The sequence below is a fragment of the Nymphaea colorata genome, chromosome 2 (assembly GCF_008831285.2).
Source record: "Nymphaea colorata isolate Beijing-Zhang1983 chromosome 2, ASM883128v2, whole genome shotgun sequence".
NCBI lineage: Eukaryota > Viridiplantae > Streptophyta > Magnoliopsida > Nymphaeales > Nymphaeaceae > Nymphaea > Nymphaea colorata.
In genome coordinates, this window is record NC_045139.1 from 5623436 (window position 1) to 5650549 (window position 27114).

Sequence of the window (27114 nt, forward strand, 5' to 3'; positions counted from 1 at the left end):
GCAATAGATTTGGATCCGAGCTTGAACTTGGTATACGGTTTGATTGACAGAATGCATATCCAAATATAACACTCGAATATGCATCCAATCTGATGACGTGAAAAGTTTGGACCTTACTCTTGTCAGATCTGGATACGGTTTCAAAATTTCAAGTCCGAATATAAGTCAGAGACTCATCCTCTTTGCAAAGATACGACCAACTCAAATAAGATCATCAGTGGATCCGACTTTGAACCCGAAACTTTTACATCACTGTTGCATAGATAATGCAGGCTTGGAATTTGCGTGTAATTTGAGCATATATCTTTGTGGGGTCTTAGATTTGAGTTCAGATTCAGCCGTAAAACTCCACTGGGTCCCTTCTTCTTCTTCTTCTACAACTCAAGCCCTGTGAATGTTTTTGAGGAGATGCATTGTGCTTGATCCCCTATGCACATGCGTACCAAGTGTTCACCGAAATGTCTCAGGTGGAGAAGTTCCTTGAGCTTATTATGGTCAGTGTAAGTGCCGGACGGTTCTTTATCTGATTCATGCGGTGTTGGAGTCTGGAGAGTCGTGCATTAATTCGCTGACCTTGGTGGGGAATTGAATGACAGGAAAGGTCGTTCGATTTCTTCCATTAGTTGGTCTTCGCTGGGGAACTAAGGGTGCCTTTATTGAGGAGGAGTTCAAATTGCATGGAAAACATTGGTTTCCTTCTCGATGAATCATCATGTCAACTAAAAATTTTAAGAAGTTTCTCCTGCCATTTTTTTTTCTCTCGATTGCCAAGCAGTAAAAGTTCGCAGAGAAGCAAATGTGGTTCGCGTACTAGGTGGAAGTAAAGGACTTTAGCCTCCTTGGTTCATGAAGGAGGATTTCTCATGTGGAGTATCGCAATTCGCAGGATCGTAGTATTGGGAGGCCATAGTGGTTGGAGCTGAGAAGCAGTGGAGTGGATGGTCCTGTGGTAGAATGGGAGCTCATTACGTGGAGAAACTCAAAAGGATGATGACTCAGATAGCCCTTACTCCTAATGAATCTTCCTCCTCGCTCTCTATGTTCCAAAAATCTTTGATGCCTATCCTTTCTGTAGCCTCTTCGATGTACCAAGTCTCCCTGCTTGTTAGACAGCAACTTTACACAACGGGTGTCTTCAACCAAGCCAGGTTGCTGACTTCTCTCTCCCTCTGATATTGGAACCTCACTCTTAATATATATGAGGCATGCTTTTAATCAGCTACTCCATTCTTAACATTTCTCCCTCACTTTTTATACAATTTACCGTACCTTATGAATGTCGTTTTTTTTATATCCAAGGCATCATGAAACTACAAAAAGATGATATTTTTTGAATGTGTAGATAAAATTTTATAACACTTTTTTTTTTAATAAACCCGATTCCTTTGCTCTTGAAATTCATCTGAAAGCATGTAGTTATATGCTGATTTATTTGTTTTCTTGTTTTGGAAAATGCAAATCGCATCTACATAATTGTTTTGCCCAAAGACTGTTAAAAATGCTAGGTGTGACTTACAACGCATCTCTCACCGTCTCTCCTTATGACATATGAGTGTGTGTACTTTCTTCATTGAATGATCAAAAGTAGATATTTAATGAGAGAAGTAGACGTAAAAGCCGGGGATGTCCCCACAGCTAATTGTTAGGATCTCGTTAACCACTTTTATGGAAGTTGTGCTGTTTTTTATGAGTCAAGGTATTTGTGCATGTAGGTTGCCTCTTCCTGTTATTAGCGTTGGAAATCTCACATGGGGGGGAAACGGAAAGACGCCGATGGTGGAATTTATAGCTCGCCACTTTGTTGAAGATGGCATTTGTTCTCTCATCCTCACAAGGGTGGGACTTCCTGTTTCTAGATTAAAGCCTTTCCACCTTTTCTGTAGTTTGGTTGGTGGTCATGCTTTATGTGTACTGACTTGTGGGCTATAGCCTATAGTAAAACATCTTTGAGATAATTAAATTAACTGATTCCTGCTAATTGAAGACATCACTCTTCAATTAAACTCGGGCATATTTTCTGTATACTTGGTGTCTGGCTTGGCACAATGCAGAAAGCACGGAATATATTATTTATGACATTTAGTGAATGGTATCCTGGTTTTATTAGTTATTGTAAATGTTCATGCCACAGCACTATCGTTACTAGCTAGGCATAGCTTTCATTAGAAATTTTTTTAATCTCCATTTGATTTTCCTTTGTTGTTTATTTCCGTTTACTTCTAGCTGCTCATGTACTTTGACGAATCTGTATACTTCTCGCCCTGGTCTAGAATAACCTTGGCCATGAGTGACCTTGAGTAGAGGTTTCTTCTGAAATAATATATCCAGCAGTAAATCAGTTATGTACATGAAAAAAGGAAAAATAATAGAAGCAAGATATGAACAGTTTTGTTATACATCATGTTATACTCTAAGTCACATGGGTACTTCAGTAAGGTCCACGTACCCGTGTCGCCGTACCCATACCCAAAATGAGTACTTTGACACTTGGGTACCTATAGATCTAAACTGCTTAATTTTACTTTGATTTAATTTTTTTCACCTTACTTTTTATTTTATTCTTTGGATGTGAAAATTCGATTGATGTTCATATTTGACTAAGGGGCTGTTTGGTTGTCCATATGTTTAAAGTTTTTCATAGGTTTCTAAAACACACTGCTACAAGAGCCGTTGATATATATTTTCTATGTTATTTATTTGTTTATGTTGATGTATATTCTTTATTTTGATATATATTTTCTAAGTATTTCTTATTGTTTATATATATATACGGCCGTACCCCCGCACCCAAGCTTTTTGAAAATGGTCAGTACCCGTACCCGCACCAGCACCTGTACCCGTACCTATGTGACATATAGCCATATGGAATGGTTTGACTATCATAGTAAATGAGTTTCACTGGATCTTAGTTTTTATTAGTTATTTCCTGAAATTTGCAAAACTTACTCAACGTCCAAAGGAAATAAGAAAGTAAAAATAACATGAAATTGTATTTTTGCTTATAAATTGGATAAAGCTGTATCTATGCAAGTTATATGAAGGTTTATCTACAGAGAAGACATTGTTAAACCAGTAATCCAGTTTTTGATTTGTGAAAGTATGAGGATATGTTACATTTCTACTTTCTGTCATTCATATTTTTGAAATTGACATGATTGGCGCCTTTTTTCTAACGACTTTATATGACGGATGTCTGCTAAGCCTAACCATATTTTAATCATCTAAGCCTAGCCATATTTTCATCATACATGAGGGAATCTAAATGATCACTGCAAATTGGTCTTAGTTGCCTTGTAGCTCTCACTTAAAATTGCTTCACTAAGAATCCATGAAAAGGCTCCAAAATGATCACCTTCTTTGATGCAGTTTATGTGTCATCTCAGTGTTATACCTGCTCTGGTGCAAAGATTTGGTCTAAATGAGAAAAGAGACCGTGATCAATTCAGATATAGAACATGGTAATTATTAAGAGGGCCCCATATTTTATCTTTCTCTGCTGGATTCCAGTGTTTTTTAAATTTTTTATAAATGCATAGGAGCCTCACAAGAATACGTTAAGTTGACAACTCTTTCTCTTGTTCGAAAAGAAAAATATTATGGAAGCATTCAACTTAAATTTGGTGCTAACATCATTTTCTGTTATGCAAAAGGCTGGAAGGCAAAAACAACCTGGTAACCAAATTGTGAAATGGCATGTATCAGATGTTTTTAGAGGAGGGAGATCTCACTGATACTGCTCTTACGATGTTAGTCATGGTGGAGTTTTCTACATTCATGCAATTTTCACTCCAAATTCAGTACTATTCATGCTGAATGAATCTGTATTTAGAGAAATGGTGCCCCTAAACTTAAAACAATCAGTTCCCTACAAGTGATGGCAGATTTGGCCTCTTACGTTATGTTTCAAAATCAGATTAGATGAGTTAAGTTGAAATCTTCTGTGTTGCTTAATGTTTCTGCTTTTTCTCCTTTTAAACTCTCATCATGGACATGTTATGTGCATATGGGCACCGAGTCAGGTAATAGCATTGGCAAAAGAGATCAGTAAATAGGCACAAATGCACATTTGCACATGCAACTGCATATTATTTGTGTGCTTTTATGGATGTTTAGGTATTATAAAAATGGGTTATTGTCAGGGTTATGGTGGTGGAGATGAAGCTAACATGCTTCAAAGGCATCTTGTTGGGACTCATGCTAAGATTGGCATAGGAGCAAATAGAGTTGCCACGGCTTCTAGTTTCTTAAGCAGATACGGCTATGTAAATAAGTTTTCTGCACCCTGCAGAAGGCAAAAGGATAACATTGATCATGGTGGCAAAATTGGTGCTGTGATCTTGGATGATGGAATGCAGGTAAGTCAAAGCTGTTGATTAAGCAAGACACCCTTTAACATATGAGTACAGCTATACTAAACTGCATCTTTGAAATTGGTTAGTTTATTCTTTTTTAGATTCTACCTTACACAGCCTCTTGCAGTAAAATCCACTTGATCCAGCATGATCAAATGGTGCATGCCAAGAGATTTTATATGCGTCTAAGTTAACTATTTCTTGGTTTTGATTTAGTCTGTACCATACCAGTATTCATGACCTATATCTGCAGTCCAGTGAAATGTAGTCTAACTCACTTCAGGTAAACATGAGTATATTTGCATAGATATGTCCTTGCAATCTTCGTCCCAAGAATATAGTGTAAGCATATAATGTGGTGGGCGTGGAAATGAAATATATCTATATGAAAACCTTTCACTATAGTTTGCTTTTCTGAAGAAATATTGGTCATCTTACAAATCATCCATCTTAAGTTAGAATTTGACATATTGATGTACACTTCACTATCTTATCCGAAGATCCTTTCTTCGCATGCAAATTCAACTTATGCAGTTCTGTTGGACCTGTAAAATGGTGTCTAAACTTTCTGCAGTAATTGAACTGTTTCCTTACAAAGATCAGTTGTCACTCACTAAAATATTCTATTCTACAATATGCACTTCGTGGATGCCTAGTGCTACTTACTAACAGTATAGATGCTAAAATAATAACTATGAAACTCTTACAGATGCTTTTGAAATTAGTTTTTTTTTTTCACTTAATTCATGTGTTTCTCTTGAACACAGCATTTGAGATTGGCAAGGAATCTGGATATTCTGATGATCAATGGCATGATGCCTTGGGGAAATGGCCGACTGATTCCATGTGGACCTCTTAGAGAGCCTCTTACTGCACTCAGAAGAGTCCACATTGCAGTGATTCACAATGCAAATATGGTACTTTTAATGATTTTGTTCTACATTTCCATGCAACATTACTCATGGCAAATTATGACACCCAAAAACCATGTTGTGCATGAGATAATAGTGTCAATATCAAACATATCTTTTGCTATTGTGTTTGGGGTCACACTAGTATAGCTATAAGCAGTAGAAGTAGCTGAATGTAGATGAGTTGGTTAGAAATTGAATAAACAGGTAAACTTAAGTGATTCAAGAATTGAACACATCCAGCCGTCACTGTCATGAATAAATCTGTTACATCTTGCTGCTGCAGATGAAATTGCTTGTTCAGAGATAAATATGTAACTCAAATAATTTGAATGCAGGTTCCAGATAGTCAGCTTGAAATGATAGTATCACAGCTGATGAAGATAAAGCAATCACTTCCCATTTTCTTTAGCAGATTGGATCCTTCTCATTTTTTCAATTTGCAGCAACCTTCTCTCATTTTACCACTAACAACAGTACAGAATATGGCTGTATTATGCGTTTCTGCTGTTGGGTTTGCAAATGCCTTTGTGCAAACCATAAAAAAGGTGATTCAATTGAAAAGCATCATCTTGTTTGGAGCTGAATGATATGTTATTACTTGATTGGTTCAGATTTGGTCGTTATACTTGTTTAGACAAAATCTGGCACCCTCCATATAGGTTGTAGCAACTTTTTTTCAGTTTTCATGCTATCAGTTGTCTTCCCTTTTAATGTGGCCAGATGCAAAAAATAGTTAATGCTATGTCATTCATAATGCAAGGACCTAAGTCAGACCATAGCTTCCATAATCAGTTATTAGGTTGTGAAATACTGTCAGCAGATGAAGAATAGTGCAGTCAGTGGTTAGTTCACTATATGATCATGACAAACAAATAAATACATGTTATGTTTGTATACATTCTTTTCCCCCAACCTGACTCTTTGCGCAAACACTGGCATGCTCATGACAAATTCAGTAGTGTCATAGCCACAAAGATCACAATATTTTTGAAAATATCACAATATTAACGAGAAAAATGCCAACAACTTAAAAGCCACCGTCTTTTTGTAAATACATGAAAAATATATTTTCCACGTTTTTATTGCATTTTTTCCCTTTTTTTGTTTTTATCTTTTATAGATTCACCTTTAACCTTAAACTAAATTTTTTATTATCATTTATGATTAAGATATTTATAATTTTGTTTAATTTTTCAATGTCTTATTATTAATTTCTTATTTGTTTTATTTTTTTGCATTTTTCAAAAAGTTGCGAAGATCTTTTTGAAACTTTATTGTGGAAAACAACTTTGCCGAAAAATACCTGAGAAAAACCTTGTCATTAGAAGCCCGAGAAAAATATTTGTAGCTATGAGTAGTGTTGATAAAGAATCTTCCTGTGTGCTAGGGCTTTTTGCTGTATTCCCAACCACTGTTGTGTGAATCACATAAGAGTGGTGCAAGCCACAAGGTTTTAAAGCAGAAGTGTGATATAGTATCTTTTCCGCTCTCTTTGTTCTTCATTTTGGTATGCTCTTTCTCCATCTTGATCCCTTCTCTGCAGGAATTGCCTGGATTTTTTTGTTTATTTTTCGTTTCTGGTGTTCTATAAAACATTATGCCATTTTTGTACCAGCTGTTATTACCATGTTTACAGGGGCCGTAGTTGCTTTCTTCAAATACTAAGAATTTATTCTGTTCACAGTTGGGAGCATCATACGTAGATAGAATGGATTTCACAGACCACCATTCTTTTACAGATATGGTGAGTTAAAATGCTGTAGAGAGTTTTGTTAATGGTTGCTCCTTTCGTTTCGACACATATATAAAAAGGTTATAATCAAACTATTTTGGATTTACTCTTCTAGTGGAAATCATTGTAATAAGTCAGAAATGCTATAACTCCACTGGTGGAGGGCAGCTGGTAAGGAGGGGCCTGTGAAGGGCCTTGAGGTCAAGACCCTTGGTCAAGTTTCAAGCTCTGTCAGTCTGTATCAGGAGATGTAAGGCATGGCAGCTGTTTCTGTAAGGCGTGGCAGTCAGGGCTCATCCTTTGTCTGTCTGTCAGGGTGCAAACTAGGTTTACTAATGTGCTGAGACTAGAGCAAAGCTTTTCTCAATTTTGGCTTTACTGGATCCAATTTTGACCGAACCATGTGCATGCTTGGTTATCCCAAATCTAACTTACTTGTGTATCTAGTACAAACCCATCAAGTGGTCTGAACCTTGGGAGAGCTACATGACCAGAGGTACCCAAACAGCAAAGAGCTGAGTGGGAAATGTCCTATATAAACAGGAAGCAAGTTCTACAAGTCATGCTTTTCTTCTTTCTTTTGTACTTCTGTATTTCTACAATGTTGTACCTTTGTTTCACTTCATGAGTCATGACTAACATTATTACTTAAGGACAAGCATTTCTTTTTTATTTCTGCTATGTTTTAAATACTTTTTTACCAGGATTTACCCAAAGCCCATCCAAAATCGTAGTTTTTTTTATTTTTTAGATATAGGAGACACTAATATTTGTGAATATGCCTAGTTTTCCTTCAAAAACATGCTGCAATTCGTACAATCCTATGAAAACTTTCGGACTATGAAATTCAGCAGTAGCACATTCCGCTTTTTCTTCAGCATGACTATGGTTATTCAATTTCCCTCTAACACTAGTTTTTGCATTCATATTATAGGACATTCATTTGATTACTGAAAAGGTCAAACAATTGGAACGTCAGTTTGCTGCCAAGCCGCTCGTGGTGGTGACTGAGAAGGTATCAACTGTTTTATTATACTTGCATTTGTCGTTGTCCTAAATTGCCATGAGAGTTCATGTTAGTTCTTCGTTTACTGTTTCCTATGATGATTTATGTTCATTTTGTTGTTCCTAGCATTTAATATTGCTCTGCATAAATGGTGCCCAATAGGATTATTATCGCGACCAACTGGCGCTTACCAAGATTAACCAAGTGAATGTTCTAGTTCTTTGCTCATCATTGAACATCATCGAGCAACATGGTCAATCGCAAGATAGCTTCATGAGATTGCTGAGAAGCTTCATAGACTGCTGAACTTGGTGGATCAAACCTATCTCATTGCATCCAACTGTTTCTTATACCTCCATTGATATCACACCTTCGGTTTGAAGAGTATAATTTGTGAACAAAGAGTTAGAGAGAGAAAGAGAGAGAGAGAGAGAGAGTGGAAAGCAAAGTTGCTGGAACAAACCAAAATTTAACAAATTTTGTGGTGCTTAAGCATCGGTAAATGGTTCATTGGTACATTGGTACTGATATGATCCACACACTACCGATATCAGTGACTCCAGTCTACTCAGTTATTGACATGAGTTTGAATCCATCTAGTTGGGTCTAGAAAAAAAATTTGAACCAACTGATAATCTAGCTTTCATTTGTAATGCAGCTTCGCTTCTAAATTCAAATTGAAACCGGAATTTGACAAGAATTGACCCTTTCAAGCTTGTCAAACTTGGACCCATTTTTAAAAACTGCAACTCTGAACCTGAATCAAAATTTAGCTAGAAACTGTACGCTGTACGGCCTGGACCCAGCCCGGACCTGAAGTGCTTGCAGACAGACACAGGTTGGTGCAGACTGAATATGTTGATAATAATTTCTTATGGTTTCTTGTAGGTTTTAGTTTGTTTCCTGCTTCCAAATGGGAAGAGAAGATTCTATGAAGTTATGTATGGCAAACGATTCTATGACATTTTCATTGATGTATCACATACATAAGTGATACTAGAACCTCTCAAATTTACATTGATGGCAAATGATTCTATGAAGTTAATGTTTGTTCATATACACGCATCACATACATAAGTGATACTGTAGAAGCATAATAATCTCTCTCTCTCTCTCTCTCATGCAAAACGAAGACAACCTAAATACGATGTCTATCTCTTTCTTTAACGCGTGTTTTTCTCTTCATCGAATGAATCGGTGAAGGAAAGGATAGCTATAATCAGGAATGCAGATGAGAGTCAAGCTCAACTCGACTCGAAAGCTTGATCTTGGCTTGAACTCGAGTTGAGTTCTATAGAACTACCTCGAGCTCGACTCGACCATACAGGGTCGAGCTCTAGCTCAAATCATTTAATTCGTTTAAATTGTTTATGTTAACCTGTCCCATTTCTTTTAAGTCGTTTAACTACTCAACCCATTTAACTCGTTAACTCGTTTAACTAATTCAACTATGATGAACCAGTTTTACATAGCGAGTCAAGCCAAGCTTAAAAACATTTTGAGCACAAGTTTAAGTTCGTGCTTGGCATGTTTATAAACAAGTCAAGCTTGGTTCGAGTTTTTTTTCGAGCAAGTTTGAGTTGAGCTTGAGTTGGTTCAACTCAGTGTCGAGCCCTATTTCAAAGTGAAGGCAGAAGCAGAGTAAGTAGTCCATAATACTCTCTCTTTCTCTCTCTCTCTGTGTGTGTGTGTGCGTGTGTGACTGTACATGTTTATTTTCTTTAAGGTTCTTAATTTACTCCCCAAGACAAGTAGGGTGATTTATTGTTTACCTATGTTGCATTCAAGCTTTTTCATTCACAAGTATTAACTGAATTAAGAACAAAAAGGGTCTTTGCCTCATTGACCAATCTGATCACCTCTCAAACTTTGACATGTGGGTGAATGCCCCACAAAAAAGGACTTTTCATAAAGATGGGCCCAATATCATTTGCATTGGCAGACCTAGTAGACCCACATTATGCTGTCCTGTGAGGCACACGCTCATCACGCTTCACATAACAACAACCCCAATAATTCTTGTGTTCAGAAAGCACCTGGACATGAGATGATCCAAAGCTTGACATGTATACAAATTTAGATGGCTGGATGTGAAGCCCTTCTGGACATGCACTTTCAAATCAGCAAGAAGAAGAAAAGAGAGAAGAATTTCTTGATTTTTTTTTTGCAAAATGTTCTTTGCTTGCCCTAATGAGCCAAGGAAATGAGTTCAATAATGGATGTGAACTGGGCAGGCCACTGGCTGATATTTATAAAGTGCTTTCTCTTGCTCTAATAAGTCAAGATAAAACCCTCAATCAATGAATGTGAAATGGCAGGTCTTTAGTTGAAGGAAAAACGCCACATGGTTTCCCGGTCGGCCGGAAAACAACACTCAGTTTCATTTTTTGTGGCCAAAGAATGCTTCATGTGGGTCTCAAACTTGTTAAAGGGCCAAAGACAACAAGGTATTCTGCAAACCGGTCTTTGCTTTGATGGTAGGTTTACAAATTGAACTTGGTTTCTTATCTTTATCACACACAAAAAAACAAACAAACAAACAAAACAAAACAAAAAATCAAAGGATAAAGAGAGAGATTGCATCTTATCTGCTTGAACCTTTGGGACCTTTGATTAGGGGTGAACAACGAGTCGAGCTACTCGAGCTTGACTCGAGTCGAGCTACTCGAGCTTGACTCGTTAAAGCTCGGCTCGTGAACGAGTTCAAGCCAAGTCATTTATTTAACGAGTCGAGCTCGAGTTTTTGAGTCGACTCGTTCAAATAATCGAGTTGAGTTCATGCTCAACACGTAACTGCTGAGTCGAGCTCGAGCCTTAGTCGAGTTTGTCGAGCTTTAATCAAGCCGATATATTCAAATGAGTTTATGACTTTGTCGAGCTTTAATTGAGTCGAGCTCGAGCTCAACACGTAACGATGAATATCAATTCTATTCAAACGAGTTTGTTGAGCTTTAATCGAGTCGAGCTCAACACGTAACGATGAATATCATTTCTAGTCAAACGAGTTTGTCAAACCTAATCGAGCCGAACTCAAGCTCAACACGTAACTGCCAATTCGAGCTCGAGTTCTTTTGGTCGAGCTATTCTTGAGCTCAAGGTTTTATTAGTCGAGCCGAATTTGAGCTGACTGAACTTGGGCTCGATTCGGCCTGTGTTCACCCCTACCTTTGATCACCTCAAAGAGGTGATATGAAGATATGAGGATCTTAACTTCTTGGATTTTTTTTTTAATGTTTACTTGGGCGAAACTTCTTTCAGCATAAAACTGCCAATACCATACCGTTATGCCTCCAAAGTTCTGGCTTGCTTCAGGGCCTGTGTGGACCTACGGTACACCCTTAAACTCGAGTGTCGTGTTGGCTAGTTCTTGACTTTTACATCCTTGATTTGTAACATGATCCTTTGTTTGAAAGACACAAATGTTAGACCATGGATTTGCAAACCTTAGACCCTCTTCTCTAACTTGGGATCTATAAAGTTTTAAGCATAATGGTTCTCAAAGCCACATTTTTCCAGAACCATGAACGATCTCATGCTAAATCAGTTTCTTAGGTATAAGATCCGGTGAGTTTACTTCATCTGAATCAGATATATCTTTGTAATGCAAGAAGGATATTAACTATAGCGAGCTAGCTCTATAAGTATTTTATATGTTTTATGCTTCTGGAAAGAACTTTTACATACCCAAATTACTACAATAAGCTCAAAACAAATCTGGCTGTTGGTTAATGGTATTATGTAATCAACGTTCTACTTATGTATTTTATAACGTTTTTCATAAATTTAAAAGTGAGATAATTGTAATTTCTCTTGAACGTCTGACCACATCTTTTACTTTTAAGAAAATGACATCTAGATGATTCTTAGCAAATCAAATCTAATGAATCGATCTCGAAGTCTGACATATTTGAAACTATATAAAATTTCAAGTGGCACGGATTATGATATGATGAAAGGAGAAAAGTGTATTGGATCTCTACTATCGGATCCAAATTTTTGCATGTGGCTCATTCATTGAGACAAATAACCACAAGAGCGAACCCTCCCTAGACATAATTGTACTCTCCATGTGCAAACACGTATATCAAAAGGCATATGGAATTCTTGGCAACAAAAATCTCATAAATCACATGCCATCATATCTTATAGATTTAAAGAACTCTATAATTGACTAATCAAGTAGACATATTTTTCCTGGTAGTTGTAGTTTAAATAAGATGTGGTCCATCAGACGTACATGATCCTTTTTAATTTGAACATGCTTAGTTAGCAATCATGAATAATTGTGCTCTAGAAATAATATTCCTGCAGTGGTACGTTTAATCTTATGTTCGGCTCCTAAGTGATAAAAGAGAGAAGAACTCATCTTCTTTCTTTTTTGATTACCTTCCTCGTGTATGTGGGTATGTATAAGACCAAATCCATTCGATTTCTAAAAAGGATTACTAATCCTTAACTTTTCGAGGAATCCTTCGTCAGTGATGGTGATGGTGAATGACTGACTTTCTCAATCTTTTCGACCTTAGTTCCATAGGAGCAAATCAATAGAACCATCTGAAAGTGGTTTTTTCTTATCATGTCTCATCTGGATCTATGCCAGCCAAAACAAATATTTGATATTTGTGTCTTTTTTATGATAGTTTTCCCAAGAAAATTTTTGGGTGTATCAGAATGTTCGTGCACATAAGATCTTTGTTCACTATGTCCAGAAAAAGCGAGGCTGCTTGAAGTTCTATGTCCTTTTCTGATCCTCTGTCTAGATTCCGGGTGATTGGGAAGATTAATCCCATCGCTTCTCCTTTCTCTTAACCTCAGGGTTCAGAGCTGTGTCGGTACAAGATGGTGAAATCTACACATGTTTTAACTTCCACATAAGACCCACTTTACTTATGGTCTTGGAACATAGTTCCTCAGGAGTTGAACCAGAGATGCACCGCATAATGCACCCGAATAGTTTGGATTCAAGTTAACAAAACACATGAGCATTTAAACCTTTCTTCTTTATATATACACCGATTAGGTTAATTAGATCACTACTTGATTATGCCAACATCTCTAGATGCACCATGGTGTTGAACTTTTTTTTAACCTTTTTAAGACAGACATGGTGAATTTGAAGCAAGCTGGAGCTAAGCCCAAAAATGACAAAGAAATTGAACTAAACAACGAGCTTCTATGGTGGGACAAATCTTGCTTTTTTTCTTTTGGGATATTAATAGATAGCCAAGTGAAATCTGAATATTTACTTAGTAAGAGCCTAACTGGATCTAATGTGGTTTTGAAAGCAATAGATTTCTTCAAGTCTGGACACAATAATATTTGATTCCAATCTCTGCATGGTGGGAAGACATTATCTTGAGACACCAAAAGCAAGTCTGCTACGAGGTGGTAGAATGAAATATTTCTCTTGCTCACCCAACAATTTTAGGCAGATGCAGCAGCCAATATAGGGCTCGCATAGGCTGTAGCCCCACCTTAAACTTTTTTTAAAAAAAAACCTACATGTAAATTTTAAAAAATTTCACTTGTTTTATATAAAATTTTTGAAAAATGATATTTTAGCCATAGTCAAAACCTTAAAAACTTTAATTTTGCCCCCCTCATAAATTTTTTTTGGCTCCCCTCCTGATCTTAGGTATCAAACACTTAGCAAGTCAAACTGATCATAGCACTTACCAGTGAATGTTCTAGGTTTCTATAAAAGATCATTTCACATGATAGGCTGTTGTTTAAAGTTGATGAAGGTCAACAGTTCAATACTCAAGGTGCATCTTTGATCTTTCGAATATCAAGTGTAGCTTGCTTTGAAAAGACGAAGAAAATGAAAGAAGCGTTTGAGTGTTCATCTCGCTTCCAAGCAGTAGCAGAGCCACATGTAGCCTCCCTGACTCGCCAAAATAGCGACGTAATACGTGTAAGAAATAGACTTTTTTACCCTTTTTCGACTAAAATCTTATATATGTATGCCGCCCTGCCGCTATTTCCAAACCCTATCTAGAATTCTCATTCTCCGACGCCACATGACCGGCATTCCCTTTCCTTGTCTACCAAAAACAAACATGGAGTGCACATGGTCAATATCAAGGGCCCTGCCTGTTTTCGAGCCACACCGGCCGCATTTTCTTGGCTTTCAAGCAGATAGGGCATGCAATTAAAACCATCATATAGACTAAGGAAAGGCGGCCGCAGCCGCTAGTTTCGAGGGGCCGGATACCAGCCCCTTGATTGGCATTAAAACTTGAACACGAAACAGGAGTTCTTGAAACCAGGCGGAAGAAGGTGGGCTACACTATCATGTTTTTTTTTTTTTTAATGTTTTCTTAAGAGAAACTGCCTTCGGCATAAAACCTCAAAGCTATACCCTTAATGCCTTCAAGGTTTGAGTAAAATTTATTTGAAAAATGAAAGATATTAAAATACCAAAAAATACTGGAAATTTCAATTATGTAAGTATATGGATATTTGTCATTTTTTCTAGCATTGTATTTTCTAGAAGAGATAAATTGTTTGGAAAAAGCCAAACAGGGAAAAATGGTAGTGAGAGAAAAAAGCCTGTGACCCAATGGAGCAGTACTTCTGATGGTTTACTTGTCTTTACTCCACAGTGCCCTGTCTGTCCATGAATCAGAATCAGACTTGGATCCTCTGTCCAAGACATTGGATCAGAGACAAGGAATCCGGTTAAAAAAATTGCTGCCATTCGACCTGTCCTAGCCTGACACTGGCGTGACCGTAAGACCCATACTTCATAATAGGACCTTAATGAACAAACTATTATCCAATCTTATAAAAGTCGGCGTCTGAATCGAATCGGAGCATCCGATTCAGAGATTCAGCTGTCTTAATGAACCGTTTTTTAAAAAAGCATGGATAATCGAACCATGGCCGATATTGAATTTGCCGTCATGTAGGGGTGAACAACTAGTGGAGACCTGTTAAAACTCGGCTTGTGAACGAGTTTGATTCGAGTCATTTGCTTAACGAGCCGAGCTCAAGTTCATAATTCGATTCGTTCAAATAATCAAGTTGAGTTCGAGTCCAACACATAACTGCCAAGTCGAGCTCGAGCCTTAATGAAGTCGATATATTCAAACGAGTTTGTCGAGCCTTAATCGAGTCGAGCTCGAGCTCGAATTCAACACGTAACGATGAATACCAATTCTATTCAAAAGAGTTTGTCAAGACTTAATCGAGTCGAGCTTGAGCTCGAGCTCAACATGTAACTATATCAGCTAAATCTTGGATCTGCTGGAACTGTATCAGCTAAAATTTCACTAATTAACTTTAACCCAACAGAATTAAAATCAAGATTCCGACCCAGAAAGAGATCCTGATCGCAAACATAAAATCATGTTCACAGCAAGAAAAAGATCCCAAAATTGCTTAAAGAAGATAATTAAACCCATTTTAGATGTAGAGCAGAAGGCTTATCAGATCGAGATCCAAAAGTTTCATGAGAAAATGTCCACATGTAACTAGGGTTCATACTGTAATATCCACTTCCACAAGACTGCTTAGTTACAAATCTGTATGGATCAAGGTGGAGCAACAACGGTACTTGGTTGTCCTACATATAAACCTGCTCCATTAATACCCAAAAGCTCAGGTCAGATCCAGAGCTGGCTGGATGTGACTTATCCAGAAACTGTCCTAGATCTGGATTTCTTTTCTGGGTGTGGTTCCAAACTAACTTTAATCCTTAGTTGCCTATGGAATGACCGGTCCAAGGCAGATTGTTCACGGGTTGTATGACCCAGGATCCAGAGTCCGGACCCTATTGGCAGTTCACTCAGTAACAGTACAGTTCACTTTTGGAGGTGAAAACTCATTCATACATCATGAATCCTTTGGTATCCGAGTCCATTTTAATTAGATCGGGCAGTCTCATTAATTAGATCTGCAATACTGCAGATTGAACTGGATCCTTCTCTGAGATTTTATTCAATACGTGGATGTCCAGAAATAGGTCGGCAACAAAGACCTTTACAGTGCAAAAGTAGAGAACTGCCATCTTTCACAGATAGTCCAGATATACATAAACATCAATTATTGAGTTTTTTTTTTTTGAAATATGTCATGAAAATAATTCTCTTCGTGTACAGGGTAGGGATATATCAAAATTGAATTGGACATCCTGAAAAATCAGATATACAAAGAAAAAAATTAGTATCCAATTAAGAAATCAGATTTAAGAAATGACATATGATCAGATTTAAATTCAGATTCTGATATACATAAATCTCCAATTGAATTCAGATTTAGATTAGGTACAGTTTTAAATAAATGTCCCAATCAACTAGATTCGGTTCAAAACTCGGATTGAGATTTAGATGTGAATATAAAAATGGGTTTCAAATCAGATTCGGATTGTAAAATTGGATTTAGATATATTTTCTTTGTTCATTTTCGACTCTGAATATAGGAATATCCAAAAGTGGACGTGATTAAAGGTATATGTAATTCGAATTCGATCCGTTGGCATCTCTAACTTTATGATTAGCTAGGTTGTGTCCCCATAAAAGAAAACCCAATATAAGCTTACTTTACTTACTAACTGTCATGTGCTACTTATGCATATCCCTATATGCTAGTTAATGGTGTTCCCCAAACTTGTTGCTTCCTCAAATTTTGTATTCAGTTATCTCATCCTTTAGGATTAATGGGCATTAAGATCCGTAAACCCGAACGTTAATCGTAAGTTTAATTTCTCCGAAAACTAAGAAGGTGTGTTTAAACCTTCTAATTAAGTCGAACCAGTCTATCTCGCAATCTAAATCAAACAGAGAGACGAAAATATGAGGCGAAACTTCGAGGCCGGATTAACTCCCTAACACTAAAAAAGCACGAAATTAGTCCCTAATCTCCGGTTTTCATGTGAAATTTAATGTTTGTTAGCTCTACCATCCCCAGTAGTTAGTCTGGCCACGCTAATTATGTGCTGTTCCTTCTTAGAAAAGTTAAAAGAGGGACACTCCTTGTAGTCTACTAATCATGTGTTTGTTGGCTCTTATCATTATACGAACGATGCTCTTAACAGAAAAATGTTCCAACCAAAGCATAGAATTAAGGCTTTTATATGGCCATCTAAGCTCCCAACCACAAACATCATGCCCCATCTTTATACATACACTTTTCTAACTCCATAAAATTAATTAATATAAATAAATAAAAGGGCGTTCTAGAAAAGTCATATCCTTTCAATAATTGAGAGCAAAAATTATATTTATTTATATATATATATATTTGTATTTATGAGACATGCCCCACAAATAATATTTGTTCACTGCACAAACGCTGCATCCGGTTGGCCAAAACGTTGAAGGGTGAGTTGTTAGGTGAGGAACAGGGACGGTGCATCATTGAAAGGGACAAGCCCCACGTTGGGTCATCTTCAACACTCCCTCCCCCTCATAATTGGGTCAATCGGCTTCGGGCCCTACAACTCGTCGAGGCCCTTCGTGTATGTTAAGAGGTCGTTTGGTAACAGTAACATATTATTACTGGTGTAACATATTATTACAGTCTCCCGTGTTTTATGAATTTGCTCTCTTTTTTTCTAACATTGCTAATTTAGCAATGCAGCCACCAGCCTCAGGGTAGGAGGCAGGTAGGGCTGCTTAACGGGCTGAGCCAACTTGGGCTCGACTCAAACTCACTCGAAAAAACTCTACTTGTACTCGACTCGTTTATAAACGAGCCGAGTTCGAGCTTATAGTGGTACTCAAAATGATAAACGAGTCGAGTACGAGTTTTAGGAACTCGATTCGCAAACCGATACTTTATATAATATTGTCAAAACGGGTGTTATAAGTTACACAAGTTAATGCTTACACCAGTTGAACGAGTTAATGCTTATACGAGTTAATGCGTAAACGAGTTAAATAGGTTAAACGAGTTGAGTTGAGCTCGAGCTTGTTATAAGAAGCTCGAGTTTTTTGAGCCGAATCGAGTCCAAGCTGACCAAGCTCGGGCTCGACTCTACTTTGTGCAGCCATAGAAGTACAAAGAGGTAGGACTTCAACCTTTCGTGAGACTGCCAACTTAGTGAATCAGTCAAAAATTTATAAAATTGTTTGAAGAAAAATTAATAAATTTAAATAAAAAATATTTTTCTAAAATATTTATAAAAAATAGCTAAAAGTTACGGTGAGGGGCTCCCCAACCGACCATGAAATCAGATCAGTTTGCTAGCATTGGATTCGAATGAGCAGCACGCCCCAACCTCCCATGTGTGCACTGAGGGGATACTGATGACAAAGCTGCAACGTGGACCAATGGACAGCTTACTTTCTGCTGACGTGGCAACGAATAATGGCCGACAAGGAATATTAGTTGGACTGACGCGTCTGCTTGGGACACGTAGGCCTTGGATACCTGTACGGGCTAAATCTCAACCGTCCGAATGAGAAATCAAGGGTCGGATGCGCACGGTTGAGGGCCCGGGATCCGAACCCCGCGTAACATGGGTCCCACCCATTTTCTCTGGTTTTTTTACGACCGTCCATCTGGTCAGCCGGATGGACGGTAGAGACGAGAGTCAAAGCTGTGTGGGTCTGGACTCTGGCCTGTGTCAGTGGTGCTGGTGTGTTGTCAAAGCTTTCTAACTCAGCTTGGTTTGGTCCTTTTATGGCTTTTGCGCTGCAGAAGCTGCTGCCTTGTTTTTTTGCTTTCCATGTGCACTTCTTGACTTGAGAGAAACTCAGAAACTATTTACTGATAAGAATCATGTACTGCTGAGTCAGTTCCAGGTATGTGGTAGACTGGATCCGGATCCGGATCCAGATATGGATATGGATATGGATACACCTTGTATTGATCCATACTAATGGTTCAGCGGATCATCGTCCGGCCGGACCAATAGTTGGTAGGTGCCGAGTCTCTCGCTCGAGTTGCACGGTAGAATTATATATCTCGGAGATAGAGAAAAAGGGAAGCTGTTCATTTTAAGGAATGCCCAAGTTGGTAGTCAGCCATTTCGAAGCTCGAATCTAGTGAACCACATTAGGGGTCTTGGTTCCGGTTGCGGGCTCGGCTCGGCCAGGTCTGGAGTGACCAAATTGGTTCCGATATTGGGTGGGCTTGGTTCGGACCTAACCCGTTGAGTTCTAGTGGGCTAGGTGATCTCACTTTGGTTGATCAACTAACCACAGTTTTGGCACAGGAACCTGCTTCATTTGTTTATTGAAAAGTGTCATTAGTGTGTAAATTTCTTAAGAATATGTCTGCTGATTAATGAAGACATGTAGTGCGTACATCTGCTAGTTAACGTACACATAGTGAATCATATGGGCTTTAATTAAGAGGGGGTGTTCAGTATATGGCAGAGCTCTTTTATATATATATATATATATATTGCAAATTTCTGGTAAATTTTGGCCTTCATATGAATCTATGAGATTTTCGAATCTATGAGATTTTCCCGGACTAGGAAAGATTGGATAGCTTATTTGTAGTCCGTTTGGCAAGTGAAAAGAGCGACCAAGTTCGTGAAGTCTGATTTTCCACCAGCTATGTCTTCATGCAAAAACCTGATTCAAAATCGTGAATCTCCAAGTTCTTGATGTGAAGAAATGGCGCAAACAAGTTCGTGAACTCTTACATCTCCCAAGCGATTTCTGCATCAAAAATGAATACAGAACCAGCTTTTGGAAGGTAAAATCATGCGATTTCTGGAACTTGGTCAGCGTTCCGGCATTGCCAAACAGAAAACATGCAGTTGCACCTCAGATCGGGAACCCCAAGCTTTGGTGAATTACTTGGAAATTGGAAGCCAGAAAGAACAGAACAAGATTTGCATGATAACAACTCAAGAACAACCTTAGTTCTTTAACTCCGGTATACGTTAGAACAAAAAGTTATCAGTATTTACACTCGAATATAAGTCAGTGTACTAATCTAATCTGGTACATAAACAAATCGCTAGTCGCAATCGCCGTCGCCGATTTCCGGCCTGAAGTCGGCAGAGTAGCCATGCTTCAGTCCTGCAAACCAGGCTAGAGGACCACCAACATCCATAAACAGCTTCCTCTAAATTCACCGCCCCCGAGGTCCGCGTTGTTTTGAGCGACCAAAATTGTCCGGGCCGGCCGCCGGACTAATCATGCCAACAGAGGAGCATGACGACGCATCGCCGGATAATGTAGAGCCTAGCTCTCTGCTCCCTAAGAGCTCCCCCCAGTCCCCTGCTGGACCACCTCCGCTTCGAAGGGCTCTCCGCTCCCATCTTCATGTCTCTCTAACTGACTCTTCTTCTTCTTCTTCGCCGAATTCAGATGCAGGGAAGGCTGCTTGCCGCCGGAGAGATCGACTGAGATCTGCTGTCGCCTCTGATCGATGATGAAGATGCTGCTGACTGGTGATTGATTACTTTCTGAGAGCTTGAGTGGTATGGAGGAGATGGAAGGGGAGAGGAGAGTTATATAGGGAGGATGTGGCTGTGGAGTGAGTGGTCCAGGCAAGGCCTGGTCTCTTAAAGCGCCAACTGCAAGGGATAACGCGCGTGTGTTTTGCCCCCCATTTCTAGAGACAGTCTCCTACATATGGTCGCCAACTTGCATCTCTAGACAAAAACATTATGATATGATTAAAATTATAAAAAAATATATACATAAATTATAAATAATTTTTAATATTTAAATAAGAGAGAGAGAGAGCAAGAGAGTTTTTGCTTCATATGCATCCAACTGAAATTCCAAGGAAATGAATACAAAGAAATGGATATGATTAGTTTAATGCAATCTTGTATGGTAGTAGTTGTAGTTTACTGCTAGTGGTTGAGAGTATGACTAAAGAAAATGGGTTCCTTTTGTTATCCATTTTTGTGGTTCTTCTTCATGTGGGTGTGAAAGGGTTTGGACCTCTGAAGGAAGTTTTGTTCTGGACCTCTCTATTGATCTGCATCTTGTTGTGTTCACTGCAGAGAGTTCTGATGATGCTATTGGGACGGCATTGATGTGAAGATGCCCGGCCGGGTGTAGTATCACAGATCGAGTCCATCTGCCCGCAGATGCAGCAGAATGCACAATGATCAGAATACCCCGGGTCAGTAAAAAGAAGAATCTCTTTGCAAGACTTAACACACTCTCAACTCTCAAGGACCTTTCAGTAGCTGACCCAGTTCGGGTGGGTAAAGCTGGGTGTGTGTGGACCATGACTAATATTTAGCTTCTGGAAGAACAGGCCCACTGAATGATCTGGTTTTGTTTCAGTAGTTGGAACAAGTGATGCAGTGTGCTACAGACCTGACCCAGTAGCCGGTCTAATTTTAGAAAAATAAGCCAAGCCACTTGTGGATTCAACCATGCTCTTGTCTGGTTCATGGTCGAAGAACTCATTTGGACTTTGCAACTGTAAACCAAATATGTATGATAATCAGCCACCAAATGAGATCTACCCAACTTGGACACAGCCCTGAACCCAGTAAGCTCATCTTGGGTGCATCTATACCTTATGACCCAGTGAGGCTTACTGTTTTCTAGATTGGTAGCAATCCAAATCACTAATTGGTACTTAATAAATTCAAACCTTTTTACATCTCAACCTCAGAAAAAGATGCCAATTTGTAGCTGTAGCTACCAAATTCAAACTTTGCTTTTGAACCCTCAAAATAGATGCTGAAACTGAAAAGAGTGAGTTGGATATCATCAACGTAATTGCTTTTCATATTTTTCAAGAAACTATGCACTTTTCCCCTTTATGTGCTGATCAAACAAGTCAAAAGAAGAACAGTGTTTCCTCCTTTTTCCAACAGTTGGAGAGGAAAAGTGGTGCCCATTGCATAGAAATGCAGGTTGGTGTCGTCTGGTCCACTGAGATGACAAACCAATGGAGGAGAAGTAAAACTGTCATCTCCTCTCCTCCAAGACTGCTACCCTCTTGGTTTTCTAAGCAAAAGCATGGAAAGCGACTCCCAACTTATTCTTCTGATGGGTCACACTTCTTGTTCTCACCACTTCCATTAAATATTCACAAGTTACTGACTCACATGTTTGTTTACTAAGATCAAGAAAGGGAATGCAATTCCAATGACAAGTACACGAAGGCATGTTCAACTTCAAAAAGTAGTACCTGTTTTTCCTTACCCACTAAAATTGACTAGCATGATCTTCAATGATGGCACTTTACCAAGCCATGATCCCAGCCTAATAGGCCGAGATCGATCCGCAGGAGGTGTTTGAAGGAAATTGATGAGATCATGAACCTAGATTAAATATAGACTGCGCCAATCTGCACATGCTGTTGTGCTAGTAAGGCATGATGGTCAGTGCTCACTCAAGGTTCAATGTCTCTTAAGGTCTGTCTCGCAAACAGAATAGTACATAACCATTCCATAAATATGTCCCAAATATTAGGGTAGTTCATGGAGCACATTGAAAAGTGCTGTATGAGTCTGCCCCAAAAGTCGCTGCAAATTCATAGAACAGCAATAAATTTTTCCATTTACCAAACGAGCCTTTAAGAAGCAGTTTCATTAAGTGGTGCGTAGCCAAATATGGATGATTCCTGGCAAAGAAAAAGATCCCTGATCCCAAGCATGGTTGCTGAAAAATTTTGTAATTTCTTACAGTATACGTGTTGGAGGACTTGAACATACATATATATATATAGATGGGCTCTCAAATGTCCTGAAGAAATTTCTTAATTATGTCAAAACTTTAAATAATTTTGAATTCTTAGAAACAATATCGGACATCTAAACTCGTTCAAATTGCCTTCTCATGGTTTTTTCTTATGTTTTTGAGCACTTCAAAGATTCATGTCTTAAGTGATCATTTGGAAGACCCCATGATGGAAGAAGCCTGGTTTTAGCATCAAAGCTCGCTATGCCACTAAGACCGTAGGTTTTAGAATCATCAAAATGTGTTCTCTTTCACTTTTCTCGCCTCGCTTCTTTTTTCACCACTTGATTGTCAGTGGTGTCAATTGGATTTCCAATTAGTCATGGAGTCAATTTGATCAAGTTAATGATCGATTGCCCATTCCCTGTCTTTGACCAACAACGCAAATGAACTAATCTATGCTTTCTGATTACCAGCTTCTCTCCCGCCGGCCATGAGAAGTTCAAAAGCAGCACTTCCTGCAAAAATTTAATTCTTTATACTGACTTTCTTCATGTTATGTTGAGCGCTTGTCTCTTCAAGTTCCCATTGAAGCGACAAGCAATGGCCTCTACCTCGAACTGCCATCCCTGCACCTCGTGGTCTTGTTACACCAAGATGATGATCATGATCATGATCACGATGAGGATGAATCGTCCATGATATGAAATAGAATAGTCATGCACAGTGGGCCATAAGGTCATGTCATCTCAAGGCACTGCCATTGCCATGTTGATGCATATTCCTCCCATGAATAGTGACAAAATAAAGACATTTAAAAAGAAAAAAGATAACTTTCATTCTTAAGAACTTGAATGTCTAATGCCATTTATTTTATTTTCTCTAAAGATTTGGTTTTATACGTTCAGTTTAAAATATAAATGTTGCCATCCTACAGATCCTCAAATGCCATCATGAAGCAAATACTTCCTCAGCATGTAACTTGGCAACCATTGCAGCTTTTCCGCAGAAAAGCTGTTCAAAACAAATTGCAATATGTTTTGTAGATGCAGACAAACACACATAAATAATATGTACAGCACCATCTTGATGTACCTTTAAAATATGATAAAGAGCTCTTAAGAGAAAGAAAAAAAGTGTTAAACTTTTTCCTACCATTGAAAACTTGCGTCTCAAAACTTTGTTCGAATATATTTCTTAGCTGACCGAGACAACTTTAGTCAGCTAAAACAAAAACTCGGAAGAAAATTTATCTTCAATTTCTCACGATATATTGGTCCTGAACATCCTTAAAGTTCTAGCCATTTGGTCACCGTGTTAACTCCTAACCACATACTTTTCCCAAGGTAAAGTGTCATCTACTGTGCAGTCCAAGTTGCTTTAAATGTCTCTCACAAATATTTTAATAACTGTACTTAACATAGGGCTTTTAACCTGCAGCCTGATAGAGAAAAGTGACTGTAGTCTTTTGCCCCCACTTGGATGAATTATAATGTTGAACGACTTCTTGGGCAAATCCACAGAAAGCCACAGCTGCCATTTACTACCATGTGAGAGGAGACATGGCCACGAGAGCTATTAATTTATTACTTGAGGTATCAACTTACGTGCTTCTGCTCATTTTGCCAGCTGCCATTGAGTAAATGGTGCCTGGGGAAGAAGACGATGCTAAGGTTGGAGAAAAATTAAAAAACTAAAGCTGGGGAATTGGGAAATCAATGCATTTTTTGCTGCAGAGCTCATGCCCACAAGCTAGCAGATAAAGAGACTGAAGTTAAATTAAATGGGGAGTTGAGAAGACGATGCCTTGCTGCAGAACTCAAGAGAGTTGTTTCCTGAAATGGGTTTCCCCACAGCCTACGAAGCCATCACATGCATGATACAACTAAGAATGGTTGTACGCGGATGTACTTTGTCCCTTGATTCAGAAGGAAATTATAAGGCCAAAGGTACAATAGTTTTGTAGCAGCTGGAGAGAATGAGGCTTACAGGAAAACTTTAATGCAGGAGAGGGGTGGTAGTTTGTTGAAAGGAAAAAAAAAAAAAAAAGAATTATAGCAGTCAATTCTCTCTCTTCTAGTTTTTTTCTTGTGAAAGGCAAAAGTTTTTGTTGGAGCCCTGGTTTTTGCCCTTAATTTCATCAATAAGCTTTATGTTTTGGAATTTCTAAGTTGGAGTGACCGGTTTATTAAGAACTGCCAAAGAAAGGCCTGAACTCTAGCTAATGGGAAAACTCAAATCTAAGATCGAGGACATGCAAACATGACCTGTAGAAATCTAGGTTGCTTTGATTCAGATTATCTGCAATCGTAGGACATAGAACTTAGTTGAAGTTGGCAAAACCCAAAAAAAAAAAAAATGAAGAACAATACAAAGATACCTCTTTCTGAAGTTTCCAGAGAACTCTACAAGAATATCTAAAAACATCATGCCCAATTTTGAAATATTGGCAAAAAGTTGTCAGTCAGATGAAATTTACCAAATATAAAATACCATTGTCCAAAGGGCAGCAGCTGGAACCCAATAAAACATAAAAATTGGATCCCCAAGTATTTGTAATATCCCAGTTGTGATATTAACAGTCTATGATTGCAATGGCAAATAGGCCAATGGTACTGTATGGATCACATGACTGCACATATCTTCACCATATATATGTTTGACAATTATGACATGAAGAATATAAAAATGTGGTCATAAATGTTTGTAATATCCCAGTTGATGGGTTATTTTACACTGAATTATTAATGTAATTGCAGATGGGCTTATTGCTGCAATACCAGGCACATGATCATACTAAACTACAAGCTGCATTAAACTAATTAAATTTAATTAGATGATAAAAAAACTTGGTCTCATTCTAAAGAACCTGTAATTCCGCTAATAAGTGATTCGCCTATGATCATCTTAGTGGGTCCGATACTAGTCAACTCGGACCAGATCGTGACATCCATATAATTTTATAGTCAGCATGACTTGGATATATAAGCTAATTGTCATTAGCTTTTCAGCTTATCACTTAGTTTTAAGTGTTCCAAACTTACTTGGATACCATATCTAATTGATTTATGAATGTCCTTTTCTTGTCCTCTTGAGGGAACAATGTGATGAAAAGTTAAAACAAAAAACAAAAACGCATCCAACTTTCGAATAGGTAACAAAATCATATCTAATTAATTTGAATTTATTTCATTAACAGGCTGACTTACTTGCAAAAGAGGCAGTTAATATTATTGAAATAAATTTAAACTTAGTGTATTTCGTTGGTGCCAATTTTAAATATATATATATATATATATATATATATATATATATATATATATATATATATATATATATATATATATTGGATTTCTAAATGCCTCTAGCCTCTCACACATGGAGGAAACATGGCTCGAGAATTTCACCTATGGAACTGAAATCAGCCAGTTAAGGTATATTGTCGAGTGAGTTTTTTTATATTTTAAAAACTGAAAATTGTCGCAAATAGTGCATTTTGTGACGCGTCAATTCATTAACCATGAGCATTAGTAATGGAATGTACTATTTGTAACACTTTTTAGCGCTGTAAAATGTAAACAAAAAGCCATCCGGCATTGGCTGGCTGATTCAATTTATGTGTGTGTGTGTGTGTGTGTGTGACTTGACTGTAAGTAGTTAATTTGTTCAAACTTGATTGATAGTTTACAAAATATCACATATCATATTTTCTTATAAAAAAAAAGTAAATGACAATTAATAGTTCTAATCCCTCAGTCAATGAATCGATTGATTAATGGCGTAATCAGTTCACATGTGATCTTCATATTTATTTCTTTCATATATTCAGTGTGTATATATATATATATATATATATATATATATATAGAGAGAGAGAGAGAGAGAGAGAGAGTGAGAGAGAGAGAGAGAGTTCATGCATGTGCATGCAGGTTAAATGAAATTCTATACATGTGGACGAGTGATGCTCACGCAGCCACGCTATTGTGCAAGTTAACTGCTGGTGACATTACAATGCCCTAACTTCCAGTAAGAAGCTATTCTTGCCTGATAAATCAATTAATTATCAGTTGTTGCCGTCATGCCTATCTACTTTATAGTTTAATTCTTCTAGGAAATATTCTTCATATCAAATTGTTGGCTCCGTAGACATGAACGTCATCTGGCATCTTACAAGTAATTCTATGTCAGTGCATTATACGTGCCTTAGTTCATTATTTTATTTGAACAATTGCTCAAGAATCCCATTTAACTTAATCATTTTCTATTTTGTTAATGAATTTCTCTAGATATAATTTATGAAGAACTGAAGGATCTCTGAATTTCGACGAAATTTAGTTGTTGGTGCATATTCTTCTTTAAACTTGTCAGTGCATTCTTGAGGTCTTACGGATCTTTCCTACCCAATTAAAAAAAATAAATATATTTTTCCATGTTCACATGCAATTGAAATTCCTTTCCGCCTTCTGATTATGCACTCAACTAATTAATTAGTCGTTGAGGCTAAGTTTGTTTAAACTTCTCTAAAAAATTTGCAATTCTCAGCAGCAAGAAA

The 27114-nt window shown here is 37.9% G+C and overlaps 2 protein-coding genes across 5 annotated transcripts; one reads left to right on the forward strand and one right to left on the reverse strand.

Annotated features, from left to right (window-relative positions):
• The first annotated feature begins 206 nt into the window (after nucleotides 1-206).
• LOC116247027 (probable tetraacyldisaccharide 4'-kinase, mitochondrial) lies at nucleotides 207-9025 on the forward strand. 4 transcript variants are annotated; one of them, XM_050075738.1, is made up of 9 exons: nucleotides 207-500; nucleotides 597-1148; nucleotides 1713-1836; nucleotides 4140-4355; nucleotides 5120-5269; nucleotides 5602-5811; nucleotides 6951-7010; nucleotides 7933-8013; nucleotides 8167-9025. In XM_050075738.1, exons 2-9 carry the CDS (start codon nucleotides 955-957, stop codon nucleotides 8308-8310), a joined length of 1179 nt encoding a protein of 392 aa, XP_049931695.1. In that variant the 5' UTR covers nucleotides 207-500; nucleotides 597-954; the 3' UTR covers nucleotides 8311-9025. The 4 variants fall into 4 exon arrangements, with proteins under 4 accessions (XP_049931695.1, XP_031474831.1, XP_031474833.1 ...); XM_031618971.2 differs by having other exon boundaries at nucleotides 207-494; XM_031618973.2 differs by having other exon boundaries at nucleotides 207-1148; nucleotides 8663-9025.
• A 10770-nt stretch (nucleotides 9026-19795) lies between these two features.
• Nucleotides 19796-20422, reverse strand: LOC116248653 (small polypeptide DEVIL 4-like). Its single transcript, XM_031621562.2, has one exon. It carries the CDS (start codon nucleotides 20231-20233, stop codon nucleotides 20099-20101), a length of 135 nt encoding a protein of 44 aa, XP_031477422.1. The 5' UTR covers nucleotides 20234-20422; the 3' UTR covers nucleotides 19796-20098.
• Nucleotides 20423-27114: the final 6692 nt, after the last annotated feature.